The sequence below is a fragment of the Glycine max genome, chromosome 17 (genome assembly GCF_000004515.6).
Source record: "Glycine max cultivar Williams 82 chromosome 17, Glycine_max_v4.0, whole genome shotgun sequence".
In the NCBI taxonomy this organism is placed as follows: domain Eukaryota; kingdom Viridiplantae; phylum Streptophyta; class Magnoliopsida; order Fabales; family Fabaceae; genus Glycine; species Glycine max.
The window spans coordinates 38363427-38378673 of record NC_038253.2 but is presented as its reverse complement, the minus strand read 5'-3'; the positions used below and the strand labels follow the sequence as shown (position 1 = coordinate 38378673).

Sequence of the window (15247 nt, the reverse complement as noted above, 5' to 3'; positions counted from 1 at the left end):
TGTATTAATTTTAATCCGTTAAAGTGATTACATAACAAATTAATAAAGAGTCACATCATCCATGTGATAAATTAAAAGAATATCACAACATCATTTAGATTAATGACATATATTCAAAGTAAAGAATTGAAAATGTCAAGTAATAAAAAAAATAGATAATAAGCTTGAAAAAAAATATTACAAGTATAAAAAATAATAAAGTTATTCCTTTCCCTCTCTATTTCTGTGGCTGATCTAAATAGTGACCAATTTAATTAACAACTGATTTTTCAATATAGCAATTGATTTTGTCGGCCACTAAATGATATTTTTCTAATTATATTTTTGTAAATTAAAAAGTAAAAATAGATGAAAATACGAAATAAAAGTATAAATAAACAGACCCTTAGAATAACCATATATGGATACTTGCATGATATGAACATTTTATTGATACCCTACTATCACACATTTTATACCACTTACTATGTATACACTATCACTCTAAATGTCTAGTAACACATTGATATTCATGCATTGTTTTAGACCACATATATCATTTATCTGAGACAATATGATGTTCGAGCAATGTTGAATTACTATATATAAACTATAAAGCTTTCTTTAAATATGCAATTGCATATTTACGATTTGAACCTGAAATCATAAATTAGAATAATTCATACCACTTAATTCACACACTTAATTCACACAGTGATTTTTTTTTTCCCAATAATTTATGCAAAGGGAAGTATTGATGATGAGGTGGGAAAGTATGGTCACGGGAGTGTCGTCACATATCTTCAAACTTGTTTGAAACAAATAGGTTGAGCTGGGGCCACACGCAACACCAGCATATGCTTCTCTCTGTGTATATCTCTATCTTTTCGTTGAAAATTCAGCTCAATGATAGATTATGTTTGGACCAACTATAACCATCATTTGTCTCTATACAACCCAAATCATGAAAGACACTCGAGACTAAGAAAGAAGGATCTGATCTATGAGGAATACAATGCCAAACTGAAGACCATTCAGAGCATACAATATTTTTCCAGAACAATCATTATTTCTTCTCATCTTCATGAGTTCCACCATAGCCACGGATTCCCATGTAAGTTTTTTTTTGGCCACCAAGTTTGGCCCATGTTTGAAATTGATTAGTATACTTTAGCTTAGCAATTATAATCGATCGCCTTTTATATATTTTAAATTGTCTAAGAAAATTACTTCAGAATAAATTAAATTAAAGTAGATAGCAAGCATGAATCTTATACTAGTATGTTTCAAGTTTCACTCATTATTTCATTGCTTGATAATAAGTCATGATTGATGAATGGATGAATATATATATATATATATATATATATATATATATATATATAATTAAATTTGAACAGGGTTTGTCAGATTCTTGGACAATAGGGGAGCGCGTGTGTGCGGCGTTGATGCCACTCATAGCGGTGGTTGAGGTTTTGATTTTGACTGTGACAGGTTGTTTCAGCTATTGCCCATGCATCAGCATTATTGATCAGAACCATAAATGTACCTATACTGCTAAGGACTTCGCAATCCTTGCTGATGAAACCAGATGTAAATTAATATTCCCTAAGTTTAACTTTCTGATTATTAATCAAAAGTGTATATATATATATATATATATATAATGATGGAAGAGAAGCTATATTAAGTTTGTTGATATTAAGCTCAACATTTTTTCATAAAATATTAGGAAATTTCTTGTTTATAATATGCTAGCCCGCCCCTAACACCCACTTTCTGTTAACTGTCTATTTTTATTTTTATTTTATGTGTGACTAAAGTTAAAATTGCATGCACGCTACATCCTTTCTAATATCTTACTGTGAGTTAGTTTGTCTTTTTCCTTTACAAAAGTTCAAGTTTATTTTGATTTCTTTTTGTGTGTACGTTCAAAAAAAATTTAATGATAAGAATTAAAAAATAAACTTCTCTTTATTTCGATAAATTATTTTAAGCAGCTTTGAAAAAACAACTTTTATTGTAACTAATTAAAATTTTAAAATATTTTTTTTTATATATATATTAATCAAATAAAAAATTACTTTTACTTTTCATGACATCATTATTTTATACATTCTTAAAATCAATTTTTTTAAAAGAAAGAAACCTATACTGTCATATATATATTATTATTATTATTATTATTGTTATTATATGAGTTGGTTATGTTCAAGTATTATAATGATTCTCTTCATATTTGTTATTGTTAAAACTTTCGGCAAGTAGGTTTCATGCCAGCTTTGATGGGGTCCAAAGGTCTATATATTAATTTTTTGTGACAGCTCTCAAATAACACAAATGTTATAGTACGAATGTATGAGGTTCAATGATTGGTTTTTCTGCTGTTAATAATGCAGTTACAGTTGAAGAAGTGGAGGCATTGCATGTGTTGTTTAAAAGGTTAAGTAGCTCCCTGATTGATGATGACTCGATTCACAAGGTACGTACTTGATCTGTCAAGTAGTTTGGCATACTTCGTTTCTAATTAGTACTTTCTATGATGATTTAGTGACTTACTAATTACTACTGCTGTATTTTACTGCTTTGCCCTGGCTTTCTATGATTCACATGTTTCTCCTTTTATGTGAGTGTCTCTCTCATAGGGAGATTAGCTGCATGGTTGTGTATTTTTGTTTATCTTATAGGATAAAACAGTTGTTTTTTTTTCGTATTTTGATGTTGTTTTCTAATTAGAATTAAAGTTTCACTTGTTAATAATCTATAATGACTTTTTTGTCAAAAAAAAAAATAGTCTGTAATGACTTTAATGCATATGTTTATTACATATATTACAGAAGTAAAACTCTAATTTTGATTGAAAAACAACATTAAAAAACTCAAAAAAAAATTATATCTAAGTTTTCTTCTTATTCTTACAATGTCAGAGTTTGTATGCAATTAATTAGTCGGATAATATGCGATTGCTCTCTAGGTATCTTGGATTTATCATACAAAATGATAAAAAAATAAATAGAGGGAGATGTAAATTAAAAAAATTCAAGAAAGGTGAACAAAATAGAAGGATTATTTGATATAGACGGATCTTAAGCTAAAAGGAAAAGTTTACAGTATAAACTGTAAGATCAATGATACTTTATGGTACTAGATGTTGGTTAATAAAGGACTGACAACATTTAAGGATTGCAAAGAAGAGAATATTGAGTTTGATGAGTAGTCATACAAGAAAAAGATAAGATGAAAATTGAAAGTGAGAGAGTTGGAGTGACTGACATTTTTAAGAAAAAAAGATGGTAGACTTGTGTCTAAGATGGTTTGAATGTGTGAGAAGAAGACCAATAGAATAGAAACCCTGCTTGGAAGACTTAAACAAATGGAGGATAGCTCAATAATTATGGATAGATCAAGAACGACTTTAAGATAGAGTTAGATCAAGAAATCATAAATGAAACACTTAAAAATGATCTAGAATTAAATTTGGTTGGGGACAAACCAGAATGGTGTTATTCAATTCATTCAGCACCTAATGAGAAAAATCTTTGGCGGTTTGTTGTAAAAAATCCCATTTCCTCCCCAAATGGTAGCCAAAATTATAATCATTTTCTTGTTGTACAAAATCAATAGGTCAGTGATGCGGTTATCATGATATTAGTATGTTTTTTCTATTGTAGGAGGAGCTTCAATTGGCACTGTTTCAGACCCCATATGGGAAAAATCTTTTCCTAGATCGAGTAAGCAATTCTTATATTTCTCGACCATAGCATTTTTCTTCATGTTGGTTACTATATTGGAAATCCAATTAAGTTTCTAGGAAGACTAAAACTGACTTGTATTATAGTAAAATGACTGCATGAAACAAAGCATAAATAGATATATATAGCAAAATATTGTTTAATTTTCTAAAATACTTAGGGAGAAAATGATTGCTGCCTTTTAGTTGTAATCTTGGCATTATAATTTTGTGTTTTTATCGGTTAGTTGTAATATGATTTTTGGCTAATAGGTGCATGTGAGGCTTAAAAAACAGTTACATGACTCACATAACATGCATATGGAGTTTTTATGTACTTTTTTCTTCCTTTCTTTCATGCATTCATTAAGTTAAGGTATTCATGATTCATGATTCATCCACAGAGCCTTGAACATACTAATGTGTGAAACTATTACACTTCTTCAGGTTTTTGATGTTTTCGACCAAAAAAGAAACGGTGTAATCGAGTTTGACGAATTTGTCCACGCCCTCAGTGTTTTCCATCCATATGCCCCCATGGATGAAAAAATTGATTGTATGTTAAAATTGAAGACAAACTCATGAAACTCAATTTTTATTCACATCTAATCTTTGTCCCTCAATGATATTTTGTAGTTGCATTTAAGCTCTATGACTTGAGGCAAACTGGGTTTATCGAGCCAGAGGAAGTAAGTGTAGAAATTCATTTAAGCCTCACCATAATTGGTGGTACAAGTTCATTTTTGCTGATATGGTTATATGGTTTCCTTGGTTTTAGGTCAAGCTAATGGTTGTAGCCATTTTGATAGAATTTGACATGAATCTTCCTGATGATCTTCTTGAAGCAATTGTTCACAAGGTTATTTTGTAATCAAATATGAAAATTTAGCTTCAATGGAGCATATAAATTAATAGGGATGGACAAAATAGATGAACTGAACTGCATAAGAGTTCAGGCAAACTGGACTGAACCGAACTACTTAAGAGTTTGGGCAAACTGAATTGAACTGAACTGCTTTGAACTGTTATAAACTACCCACAAACTATTCTCAATAAACATATTTTAAAGCATATTTTTCACATTTTTCAATCTCATAAGTTAGAGTTCAGTTTAGGAGCAGTTCAGTTTTTAAAAACTGAACTAAAAAACAATTCAGTTCAGTTTTTTATTCAAAAGCATTCAATTTTATTTTTTTTACCTCAGTTTAGTTCAATTCAGTTCAGTTTTTCAACAGCCCATTTTTCCCTTTTGCAGACAATTGCTGATGCGGATAAAGATAATGATGGTAAAATCAGTAGAGAAGATTGGAAAGCTTTTGTGAGCCGAAATCCATCCCTCTTGATAAACATGACACTTCCTTATTTGAAGTATGGATGATTATAAAAACTTCCCTTGTGTATGATCCTTCTTTTATGTGGTCACCCTTTTGAAACTACAACTAACTGTGTCATTTTTGTCATCTACCAGGGATATCACCAGTGTGCTTTCGAGTTTTGTTTTCAAAACGGAGGCAAAACCTTGAGATCAATTTGTTTTGTTATTTTGGCATCAAGATGCTTTTTGTTTGAGGTGAATAATTGTGATGCCCTATTGCAAAACAGAAATGTTTTGTGAACAAACAAGCAGGGCTTTTTTAGGGGAATTGAGATCCAAATTAGTTAGGAAAGGGTCCATTAATAGATTAGAAGTTGTAAATTATTAGGAATATATGCAATAAGAAATAACTTATTTCTATATTGGTAAATCTGTATTAGTAAATTTGTAAAAGAAAATAACTGATTTTGTATTAGTAAGTAGTTCTTTAGTAGAAACTGCATGATGCCAGTTATACATAGAACATAATGGCTAGCAGATATGTGTATCATGAGTATATATCTGAACAATCAATCAATGGTTAACATCCGATCATTTTGTATTTTCTTTTCTTATTTCCCTCTTTCTTATTTTCCTCAGATCAACTGCTCTTAAAATTTACTCTTTTTTCACTTATTTTCATTCATCTTATCTATTTATTTCTTTCATTTTTATTTCTCAAATAAACTCTATTTCATATTGATATATAAAAAAAGATCTTTCATATTTTGTTCATCTTATATTTTTTGGTTAATTAAATTTTTAGTACTTAAATTTTTTCAAAATTTATTTTTTAATCATTGAACAAAAGTATAAATGGTCAAGCTCACTCAACATTTTTCAGTTAAGTTTTGTAGTCATATAATAAAAGTACTTAAATTATTTTAAAATTTGTTTTTTAATCCATTAAATCTCATTAAATAAATAAATAAATAAAATAATGGAGTTCAAATTTTTTTTTAGAGATAAAACTAATTTTTTTAAAAAAAATTAAAAATCTTAACCAGTCAAAATTTTGTTAGGATTAAAAATCAATTTTTTTAAAATTCTAGCAACTAAAAACTTAGTTAAACTTTTTTTTGTCTTTTACCAAATAGATCCCTAACCAGTCATAAAAATATCCTTAGTGACTAAATATATATTTTGCTAACACATAATTTTAATAAAAAAAATTGAGATAACATAATAATAAAGAAAGAAGGCGAAGAAGATTTAATTATTATTTTGATTATCTAATTTACTTTTAATATTTAATTACCTCTCTTATTTTTTGAAATTTTAATTAGATTTAATAATTCAATTAAGTTTATTTTCTAAAGGTTCAATTAATTTTTTTATTTTTTTAAAATAAGTTCAATTAGATTTTTTATTTAAAAAATTTGACAGGTTTAAATAAGATTAAGTTAAACACATTTTAAACAATAAGAGATCTAATTAAAACTTTTAAATCTAATTGAACCATTTTTAAAAATGATAAACATTATTAAATTATTTTTTTTGTTAAGTTTAAAGTATATACTGACTTTGTCAATTAATAATCTTTGCTGAAAAAATTTGACTGATGATCTAGAATAGAATTTTCATTTTTAATTATTATAAAGCTTGAATTCAAGATTTTGTTTCAAGAAATTAAATTTGAGTCTTATTTTAATTGAATCAATAGTTTATATTAAATCATATTTTTTATCAAGTAAGAGAATATGAATATTTTCTAACCACTCAGTGAATGACTAATTCCGTTTATAATAAGAGACTTTTGTTAGCCCAAAAAATTATATAGTATAGAAATCGAATGAATATAGATTGTTCCATTAAATACATCTTTCTCAACGCAACCTTACATCATATATTTAATCCTTTGTATTAGATTGAACAATAATGAGAAAACTAAGCTGAACCTTAGAAAAATAAATAATTAAACCGCAAAAGAACGTGTCAGAGAATTCCTATTTATAAACAAAGGTCTTCGTTACAACGTAGCATCATATTCGCCAAACAATCTCTACACTCTCTGCATCTGATTCCAAAATTGTGAAAAACCCAAAAGCTGAATAAGCAATGGCCGATAAGCCAAGCCGATCCCTGGTCTTATTCGGTGATGGGTTAGCTCGTTCCATCGATTCATCGCACTCCCACTTTCACTCTCTCGCTTCTCTATCTTCCTGCGGTTTTTTGAGTCTCCCAAATTCTCCCCCATCAGGTTCCCTTCTTCTCAATCCATGACCCCTTTGTGTTTGTAATAATGTCTAACACACGCTTCTCAATTATTATTTTTTCCCATTTGTGCCCCTGCCGGATTCAAATTCACTTGAATATGTAGTTTTCAGAAAGCGAGGATGAGAGGACAGTTAGAGAATTTGCAGTGCTGCTGGATGCATGCCACACTTATTCAAATATGGTGAGAGTGAAACCCATATGCTCAAGTTTTTTATTTTATTTTTTTCTATCTTATCATTGGTGATTTTTTGTTATTTCTTGTTAGAAGGGGCAAATCAGTGATCGTGACAACCAAGAGGATCCACCAAAACAAACCTTGCCTGATAGGTATTCTCTTTTATTTGTTTGTTTTCCATTTTCCATTTTGTTGTTTGTAGAGATTAAATTAATCATTTGATATGTTTAGATAAAATTCTCTATAGCATTTATAATCATTTGGGCCATGTATGGATAAACATCTCTATAGCATTTATAGGAGAAGAAAATAAGTAAAATGAATTAAATTTTTCCTGTAAGTTAAAATTAGCTTATGAATAAGTTACAATGAGCTTGTGGAAAAGTTAAGTGAGAGAGTTTCTATAAAAGTTGAAGTGAATAAGTTGAATTTAGCTTAACTTATAAAAGAAACTTAACTTATTTTATCTTTTTGTTTTCTTCTTTTATAAGTGCTTATTGAGAAAGTTATCCAAACAGGGTCTTGATCTTTATAGGTGACACTCATTCAAGTATAGGAAAAAAAGAGTAAGTTTTAGTCCTTATACTTATAAGGACTAAAAGTTAAGTTTTTAAGGGACTAATAATACTTAAGAAACATAGGAACAACAAGGACCAATTTGTACTAATTAAGGACTTACAGGTACTAAAGTTTTTTCACTAGGGACTGATTCTTAAATGAGTGTCACCTGTAAGGACCAAATTATTGATTTAAATAAAGGATTTCATTTTCAATACAGGTTTATCGGAATGAAAGCTGCTATTTTGACCAACAATTCAAGCTTGAAGTCTTTTAGTGCCAAACTTGGATTTAGTGTTCTTAAATTGGATGAGTTAGTGGGAGGAGGTTCTGCTGAGGTTGTGGCCCTTGAGCTGCTCAAGTTTCTTGGCTTTAAAGAAGGGAAGGTGCTGGACAGTGACCACTTTGATCTTGTTTTCTTTCACATTGGAGCTGGTGAACAAAAAGTGGTTGCTGCTGATGTGGGGTATATGGATGCCTTGGTTGGAGGGGTAATGAGTCAAGCACAACCTGGATCTGACATCAGTTCACGTCTGCACTTATCCGTTGTCATGAGCTATGGCAATGTCTTAGAGGCTGATGATTCTAAGTTTTCTGTGTTAAAGAGGGTAGATGAGAAGAACTCTCATCTTTCAATGCTTTATCCTCTCCAAAGTTACACTATGAAGGGAGGAATTCCTCGAAAGGATGTAAGGTAATTAAAGTAGCTTTAGCGCATAGATAGAATAAAATAGAAAATTCATTTTTTGTTTGTTATCCTTGGTTCTATCCTTTAAAGAATGGAGAAATCTTTTACCCCCTTGTCATGTTCTTTTATATAGAGCTCATGTTATGATACGCACACGTCCACCAAACACTTCCTAAGTTATAGTATTTGAAGATTAGTAATCTTTGCTTTCTCTTTGGATTGTCTTGAATATTTATCTCCATATCAAATGATACAGACATTATTCTCCCATGTTAATTGCTCAATGGCAATCTGCGGTGACTCGCAAGGATAATGCAGAGAGATTTTCTTTTGAAGATTTTATGGAGGTTTGTTTCAAGATTTTACTTTAGGTTTTATTAACAATTTAGTAATGATTTATTCCAATTAGTGTTTCTATGTGTGGTTCTGAATGATGTTCAGTGTACACAACTTTCCATACTTCAATATTTAAAACCTTCATGTTATTCATCAACATATTTGATTCTGTGATTGTAAGTGTTTGCAGTTTTTGTAAAATCATGGTTTGAGTGCTAGCTGTTATGGAATTTTCCTTGGCTTGTTATCCATTTAAGTTATACTGTAATTCTTGGTTACTGTATAATCTTTGCTTCTTTTTTGTTTTCTTGTAATGCAGCATGGTGGAAATCTTACAATACCAGCAGATAGGTTCTTGCATGAGATAGCCTTTAAGCTTTGGAAAGCTCCCAAGTATGGAGCCTGATTTTTTTTTTTCCTTTTTCTTTTCAACTTTTTGTTGGCCTCTTGCCATGGCAGCAGAGCTATTTAAAATTTCTGATTAACATGTTTTCTTCGGACTCTAAACTAAAGTATATACTCTGTTCCATCATGTAATAAATAAGATTTTGATGATTGAAGGGTACACCTATCTACTTAAACTCTTTTCTTGGTAATGTTTCTCGTAAGCAAAGATCAGAAATTTATATTTGGTAGTCCTTTCTTGTATAGTAAAACATCTCTTGAATTTTTTACCATATCGTTTCAATATCAAGACATGCCACGGATATAAGTACTCCTCAGTAGCTATTTTTCTATGTACATTGTCTTCCACACAACACAAGCCCAATTTCTTTTATGGTTCAATAGGTTTTTAGTGCACAATTTAAAAAGAATGTATGATTAAGACTTAAGAAGAACTAGTTTTTATTATACAATCGTAATGCATGGTTGAAATTAAAATAAAACTAATATCGAACATCGGTTTATGTTAATGAAAATTATGAAAATCATATTCATTTTTATATCATTAATAATTTATGAAATGTGATTTTTATTAATTCAATTATAGTTATAAATTACTTTAAATGTGTGTTAAATTAATTTTTTTTATCAAAATTAGACTCTAGTGAAAATATAATAATTTTTATTTTTATGTTACAGTATGTTATTGAAATATTAAATAATTTTAAATTTCATAAATATAATATATATAAAATGTGAACTTCTAAAGTTCTAGGATAAAATTACTTAATAAAATATTAAGTTATATTATAAGTATAACTTGAATTTAATTAAAAATATACTGACAATATAAAATTTTACATTGTTATTATATTTTGAACTTTTTTTAGTTACATGTCGCTATATTTTAACTTTATTAAATTTTGTAATAATTATTTTAAAATTAATCCCTCTAATAATATTTTATTGATTATTGATTAACATTGCAAAAATATCTAACCAAAAATATATAAAAATTGAACTCTTAAATAGTCAAAATTAGCTAATCATGTGTCAAGTTTTCACCATTTACGTTATGGGCATAATTTTTTTTCCATTTACTGGTATGTTATGGGCATAATTTTTAAGCGGATCAATTTTTCGTTTTTGTACCATCCATCATTTTCTGAATTAGAATATGATCATTTTAAACAACAAAGGAAGGTACTAAGTTTTTATATTTTAACATTACACTGTTGTAGCCATTTATTATTGAACAAGCATAAAATAGGGTTCGATATTAGCTGGTTGTCTAGAAATAATAAAATAAAAACAATGTGTACCGTTCAATCTTGAATGAGTTCTCATTGCTTTCAAATTCTTAATTGGAGTACATTCTTCACATTATTTCCCAAAACAATACTATTTGATAAACGTCTTCCCATCTTTTCATCTCAATGCTTGAAAGAAACATGAGAGAATCTGCAACTAGAACAGTTTCACCAACAAGGCAATGCAATTGCATAATGCACGGTCTAATGAGGCCTCAAAGTACACTTTTAAAAGTTATTTCATTAACTTTCCATAAGAGATAACTATTTCTTGTTCAAATAACAACATTTAAACTTGTTATTTGGTGAAGAGGGAACACAAATCATGACCATCTTTCAACTCAACAGACCATTTTAGCACTCTAATAAGTTTCTAAATAGGTAAGTACCCAATATAAACCACCCTATTAAGAGTAAAGAGAAGGATAGTAGCCCAAGTAAGAAGGGCCATCCAACCATAAAAACACCTAAGCAAACAACCACAATAAAAGGCAAGAAAGACCTTACAATTGACCTGAAATCAACCCAGTGCCCCTTGAATAGTACCAAAGCTCCTACATTCACCATATTCCAACTCATTGATCCACCATAACACAGTCGATTCAGACAGTTCGCGACAAACGAGTGGCAGTTGCAAGTGAAAAGGTTGTGAGTTTTGTTCTCAAAATACAGCAAACTTGTCTGTAATGCATGGTCCCATGTGATTGCAGTACCATACTCAGCATGCAGGTAACCATGCTTGCATGTATGCGCAGATAGGTTAGGAGGGAAGCAACACTGCAACATCTCAGGTTACACAGCATGTCAAATAAGAGTTTATACTTTTAAAGAATTAAAATTGACACCAAACAAAATTTTAAGGGGTGGAGAGAAAGGGAGAGCTTGGCAAATGGATTATTCTATGGATAAAAATGTCAACACATCTATAACTGAATTACTTTTCCAAAATCAAGGTCATATCACCGTATTAAATTAGGGCCCAAATGGGGTGTCAATAATCTGAAATTGTTGGGTGGTAACAAACACAACTGTTCGAATTTAGCAGACTTAGTGTGCTGATTTGAATTAGCATCTTAAGAGATCTATCTATTAAGAAAAGGCAATTTCAAATATAAGTGAGTCCCTATGAGGGGAAAAAGGGTAAAATAAAAAACAGATTCAATTTGATATATGGAAAAGTAAAAGGTAAGGAATTTCTTATTTAAACTAAAAGATTTATATATCTCAAGGTGAAACCTCTAAGATACAAATGGGGGACATGACTTGTAGGTTTTGACTTGAGAGCCCTGTAGGTGCAAATGCAACCTATTTCCAACAAGGACATAATCGTCAACATCACAGTTAGTTATGGTGTTTTCCCAATACATCAATGTTTCACCTTATAGTTTCACACTTGACTACATTTTGGCCATAAAAGTTCTGTAGTCCCTTGAAATCCCGTCACCAACCAAAAACTAAAGTTAGTTGAATTTGGTATAAAACTGTTTTGCAAATTGCAAAGCATGCATGCATTTGTGAATGGTATGCTAGCATGAATGAGAACAATCTGTAAGAAAGAAGGCAACAAGAGATTTAGATAGTGAATCTGAGAAACAGTACCTGTCTATGATCGAGTTGCAAGTATCTTGCCACTGGACCAAATGCAAAATCATCAACATTCACAAGATATGATCCTGAAAAATCTAAAACAACTCCATCCTCCCTGCAAATGCCAACATGACCAATGAAGGGAGCCAACCATGACACCACAGGAAGTGGATTCCAAACCAAACAACATGGAAACTTTGCCTTCTTTGGATCAATTGGATCTAGAGGCCACAGCTCATGCTGTATTCTTTGTGTAGAATGTGAATGCTCAACGTCATAACTTGCATTTAAGTACATAGTAAAAATCTAGGGCACGGCATATAGCTTTACTCAAATATCTGTGGAGATGCATCACTGTATCAAACTACTACTCCAGACATCCCAACTCTGTACAATGAAAAGATCAAGTGAGAAAGTTAATCCTTCACCAATTTGATAAAAATTTATTCAGCAATGACAGACTTTATGGCACAAATACCTAATTTAGAATTGGGTGTATGACTAACTACTTTCTAAATCTCAAAGGTAAATAATGGAGGGAATCACAAGTATGCTTTAGGACCTGTAGCACATAAAATAAGGCAACATCAGATATAATATAAAGCTCAGAGCATAAACACCAACCAAATCTATGCTTGCACAGTATAAATGTTTCCTCAGGAGAATTCACAAGGACAAAGATAAAGAAATTTTGGCCACTGATTCTTCCTAAGTGTGCCACATTAATTCTTCCTTACCTGACTCTTCATGCCATCTCATCGTACAACTCACAGTGGTAGATTTAGTTTCAATCACTTCAACTACCTACCTCCATCCGTGCCACCAACCTATTTATCTACTTATTTGTCTATTTGCTGTCTTCAATGATATATAATTGCAACGTATTAAGATACCACAACATTGTCAATTGCTTTATGAATCAAATCTGTAAGAATCAAGGTTGGGGATAAAAAACATTCTTACAAAACAGCTCACATGGAGCAACCTTCTTTTGATGGACCAACAATCAAGTGAAAAGACAAAAACTAAGATCTTTTGAAAATACAAATCTACTTTTCCATATTATCAATTCTGTAATTATTTTTCATTAATAAGCTAAATAACTCTCCTGCTTCATATATTTTGAGCTTATTTGCATATATTGCTACAACAAATTTATATCTAAGATGCTGTAAAAAAATAACTAATTTGGTTTTTTCATAAAATTTAATATTACAATCTTAAAAATAAAAGTTCCCATTCCTGTTCAATGAATAGGTGCATCTAGTTAGTTTAAACTTGTTCCTTTAATATTAAAAGTCGCCATCATTTTTGGTCCAATTACATAAACAATATTTACTTTAATAGGTTATTGTTTCCCTTCCCACATTTGATCTAGCAACTTAGGAAAGGACACAATTATAAAAATAACCTAAGCAGACAATGAGTATTCATAGTACAAAAAAGTACCCCAAAATATTTCAAAATATCATTCTCCTAAATAGCACAAATGAAATTATTAGCAATAAAAAAAAATGTGCTTATTCTACTCAATGCTGGAAATTAATTAGCCCCTTAAGAGCATTCTTGCACTGACACCACAAGAGGTTTACATTGAACAGTCCAGTTCACAGATAAATTTTGATAGAATGGATGCCCATGCCCCCTTCCCACCATACAAGAAAATGTAAAACATAAAACAACAGTGTCAAACCATAGATTCAAGCAGAAAGCCAATTACAACACCAACAGAGAAGACCATAGAGATGAGAGAGAGAGAGATGCACTCAATTACACACTAATTGGTCACAGAATCCTTTATTCATGCAAGCAATTAACTTTAGCCCCCAAAAATATAAAAAGAGGAAACAGAAAAAGAAAAAAAAAAGTTCTTTCAGCTAAAGGGGGTAGCATTTTAATGCCCCATTTTATTTGTATGAATACTCACATTGGAGATATATATATATATATATATATATATATATATATATATAACAGTTCATCATTTGCATAACATGTCAGAAAAACAAAAAGACACATCACTGTCTGAACAGAACTGAGGTGCCCCCAATCCTTACCTGAAGAAAAAGGTGAAACAAAGAATCACAACACTTAGAAAAGCCACAAGGGTGTTTGAAGATGCAGAAGAGAAGTTGAAGTTGTCGTTGGGGGTCATTGCAATGGCGTGTGATTTATTCAGGGGGTGAAGCCACTTAGGAAAAATAAAAATCATAATTAATATTGCTTCACAAAGTCCACAAGCTATTCTCTTTTTGGAAATATAATAATTAGATGCAATGGATTTTTTTTATTATGTTGCTTTTAATTATTGTTTGTTTCATTTGGGAAAATCTGAGTCTCTGGTTGTTTTGGAACAGAAGCAAGAGACTGGAAATGGGAAAGGTGCATGAACCCTTCCCTGATTTTTCATTTTTATCTTTCATGGTGGGCCCCTACCATGTCTCTGGAGTTGTTGCATTTCTTTTTTCAAAGGAAAGATGCAATAAATACTAAATAGGACTCTTAATAGATTATTTGATTTAAAGATATTTTGTTTTAGAATTTTGTGTTTATTTTATTTTTGTTCTTATAAAATACTTTTTTAGTACATGTTTGTTTTATATTTAATTTTCAAACTACTTTAAATAATATTTTTAACAAAATTATATAAGAAATAAAATAAAAAAATTATAAGAACTAAAAAAATATTAAATTATAAAAATTAAAAAGATATTTAAGTCTTATTATTATTTTTTAAAAATTATTATTATTATTAGTATATGAAAGTATGGTTTATTTTATTTTATTTTTTATATAATTTAAATTTTGATGTTTACAATTTTTTTAACTTTATAGAAGATTAATTCTTCTACACTAACTTGATATTGTAGTTTTTATATAGGTTATTCAAAATGTCTTGCACTATAAATTAATAAAAAAATATTATTGT

The 15247-nt window shown here is 30.0% G+C and overlaps 3 protein-coding genes across 10 annotated transcripts; 2 read left to right on the top strand and 1 right to left on the bottom strand.

Annotated features, from left to right (window-relative positions):
* Positions 1 to 768: 768 nt before the first annotated feature.
* LOC100810494 (calcineurin B-like protein 10) lies at positions 769 to 5618 on the top strand. Of its 4 annotated transcripts, none has more exons than XM_006601175.4 (9): positions 769 to 1093; positions 1380 to 1572; positions 2379 to 2461; positions 3651 to 3710; positions 4157 to 4265; positions 4346 to 4398; positions 4488 to 4568; positions 4965 to 5077; positions 5178 to 5618. In XM_006601175.4, the coding sequence occupies exons 1-9, from the start codon at positions 1064 to 1066 to the stop codon at positions 5230 to 5232; spliced, it is 777 nt and encodes a 258-aa protein (XP_006601238.1). In that variant the 5' UTR covers positions 769 to 1063; the 3' UTR covers positions 5233 to 5618. The 4 variants fall into 4 exon arrangements, with proteins under 4 accessions (XP_006601238.1, XP_040867417.1, XP_040867419.1 ...); XM_041011483.1 differs by having other exon boundaries at positions 871 to 1093; positions 1390 to 1572; XM_041011485.1 differs by lacking the exon at positions 1380 to 1572 and having other exon boundaries at positions 871 to 1093.
* A 1291-nt stretch (positions 5619 to 6909) lies between these two features.
* On the top strand, positions 6910 to 9602 carry LOC100780200 (uncharacterized). 3 transcript variants are annotated; one of them, XM_006601173.4, is made up of 6 exons: positions 6910 to 7263; positions 7391 to 7461; positions 7549 to 7607; positions 8234 to 8707; positions 8958 to 9048; positions 9357 to 9602. In XM_006601173.4, exons 1-6 carry the CDS (start codon positions 7122 to 7124, stop codon positions 9441 to 9443), a joined length of 924 nt encoding a protein of 307 aa, XP_006601236.1. In that variant the 5' UTR covers positions 6910 to 7121; the 3' UTR covers positions 9444 to 9602. The 3 variants fall into 3 exon arrangements, with proteins under 3 accessions (XP_006601236.1, XP_003550275.1, XP_006601237.1); XM_003550227.4 differs by having other exon boundaries at positions 7546 to 7607; XM_006601174.3 differs by lacking the exon at positions 8958 to 9048 and having other exon boundaries at positions 7546 to 7607.
* Positions 9603 to 10952: 1350 nt separating this feature from the next.
* LOC100779664 (transmembrane protein 222-like) lies at positions 10953 to 14693 on the bottom strand. Of its 3 annotated transcripts, none has more exons than XM_006600100.4 (4): positions 13056 to 14337; positions 12797 to 12880; positions 12331 to 12705; positions 10953 to 11508 (listed from the first exon to the last, which is right to left on the bottom strand). In XM_006600100.4, the coding sequence occupies exons 3-4, from the start codon at positions 12613 to 12615 to the stop codon at positions 11086 to 11088; spliced, it is 708 nt and encodes a 235-aa protein (XP_006600163.1). In that variant the 5' UTR covers positions 12616 to 12705; positions 12797 to 12880; positions 13056 to 14337; the 3' UTR covers positions 10953 to 11085. The 3 variants fall into 3 exon arrangements, with proteins under 3 accessions (XP_006600163.1, XP_006600164.1, NP_001241013.1); NM_001254084.2 differs by lacking the exon at positions 13056 to 14337 and adding an exon at positions 14376 to 14508 and having other exon boundaries at positions 10999 to 11508; XM_006600101.3 differs by lacking the exons at positions 12797 to 12880; positions 13056 to 14337 and adding an exon at positions 14376 to 14693.
* Positions 14694 to 15247: the final 554 nt, after the last annotated feature.

Excerpts from the sequence above, each read along its gene's own strand:
- LOC100780200 (XM_003550227.4), top strand. The coding sequence starts at position 7,122 with ATGGCCGATAAGCCAAGCCGATCCCTGGTCTTATTCGGTGATGGGTTA. Across the intron at positions 7,264-7,390 it reads CCCAAATTCTCCCCCATCAG|AAAGCGAGGATGAGAGGACA; the intron begins GTTCCCTTCTTC and ends TGTAGTTTTCAG. Across the intron at positions 9,049-9,356 it reads CTTTTGAAGATTTTATGGAG|CATGGTGGAAATCTTACAAT; the intron begins GTTTGTTTCAAG and ends CTTGTAATGCAG.
- LOC100779664 (XM_006600101.3), bottom strand. The coding sequence starts at position 12,615 with ATGTACTTAAATGCAAGTTATGACGTTGAGCATTCACATTCTACACAA. Across the intron at positions 11,509-12,330 it reads TGCAACTCGATCATAGACAG|TGTTGCTTCCCTCCTAACCT; the intron begins GTACTGTTTCTC and ends GAGATGTTGCAG.
- LOC100810494 (XM_041011483.1), top strand. The coding sequence starts at position 886 with ATGATAGATTATGTTTGGACCAACTATAACCATCATTTGTCTCTATAC. Across the intron at positions 3,711-4,156 it reads AAAATCTTTTCCTAGATCGA|GTTTTTGATGTTTTCGACCA; the intron begins GTAAGCAATTCT and ends ACACTTCTTCAG. Across the intron at positions 4,399-4,487 it reads GGTTTATCGAGCCAGAGGAA|GTCAAGCTAATGGTTGTAGC; the intron begins GTAAGTGTAGAA and ends CCTTGGTTTTAG.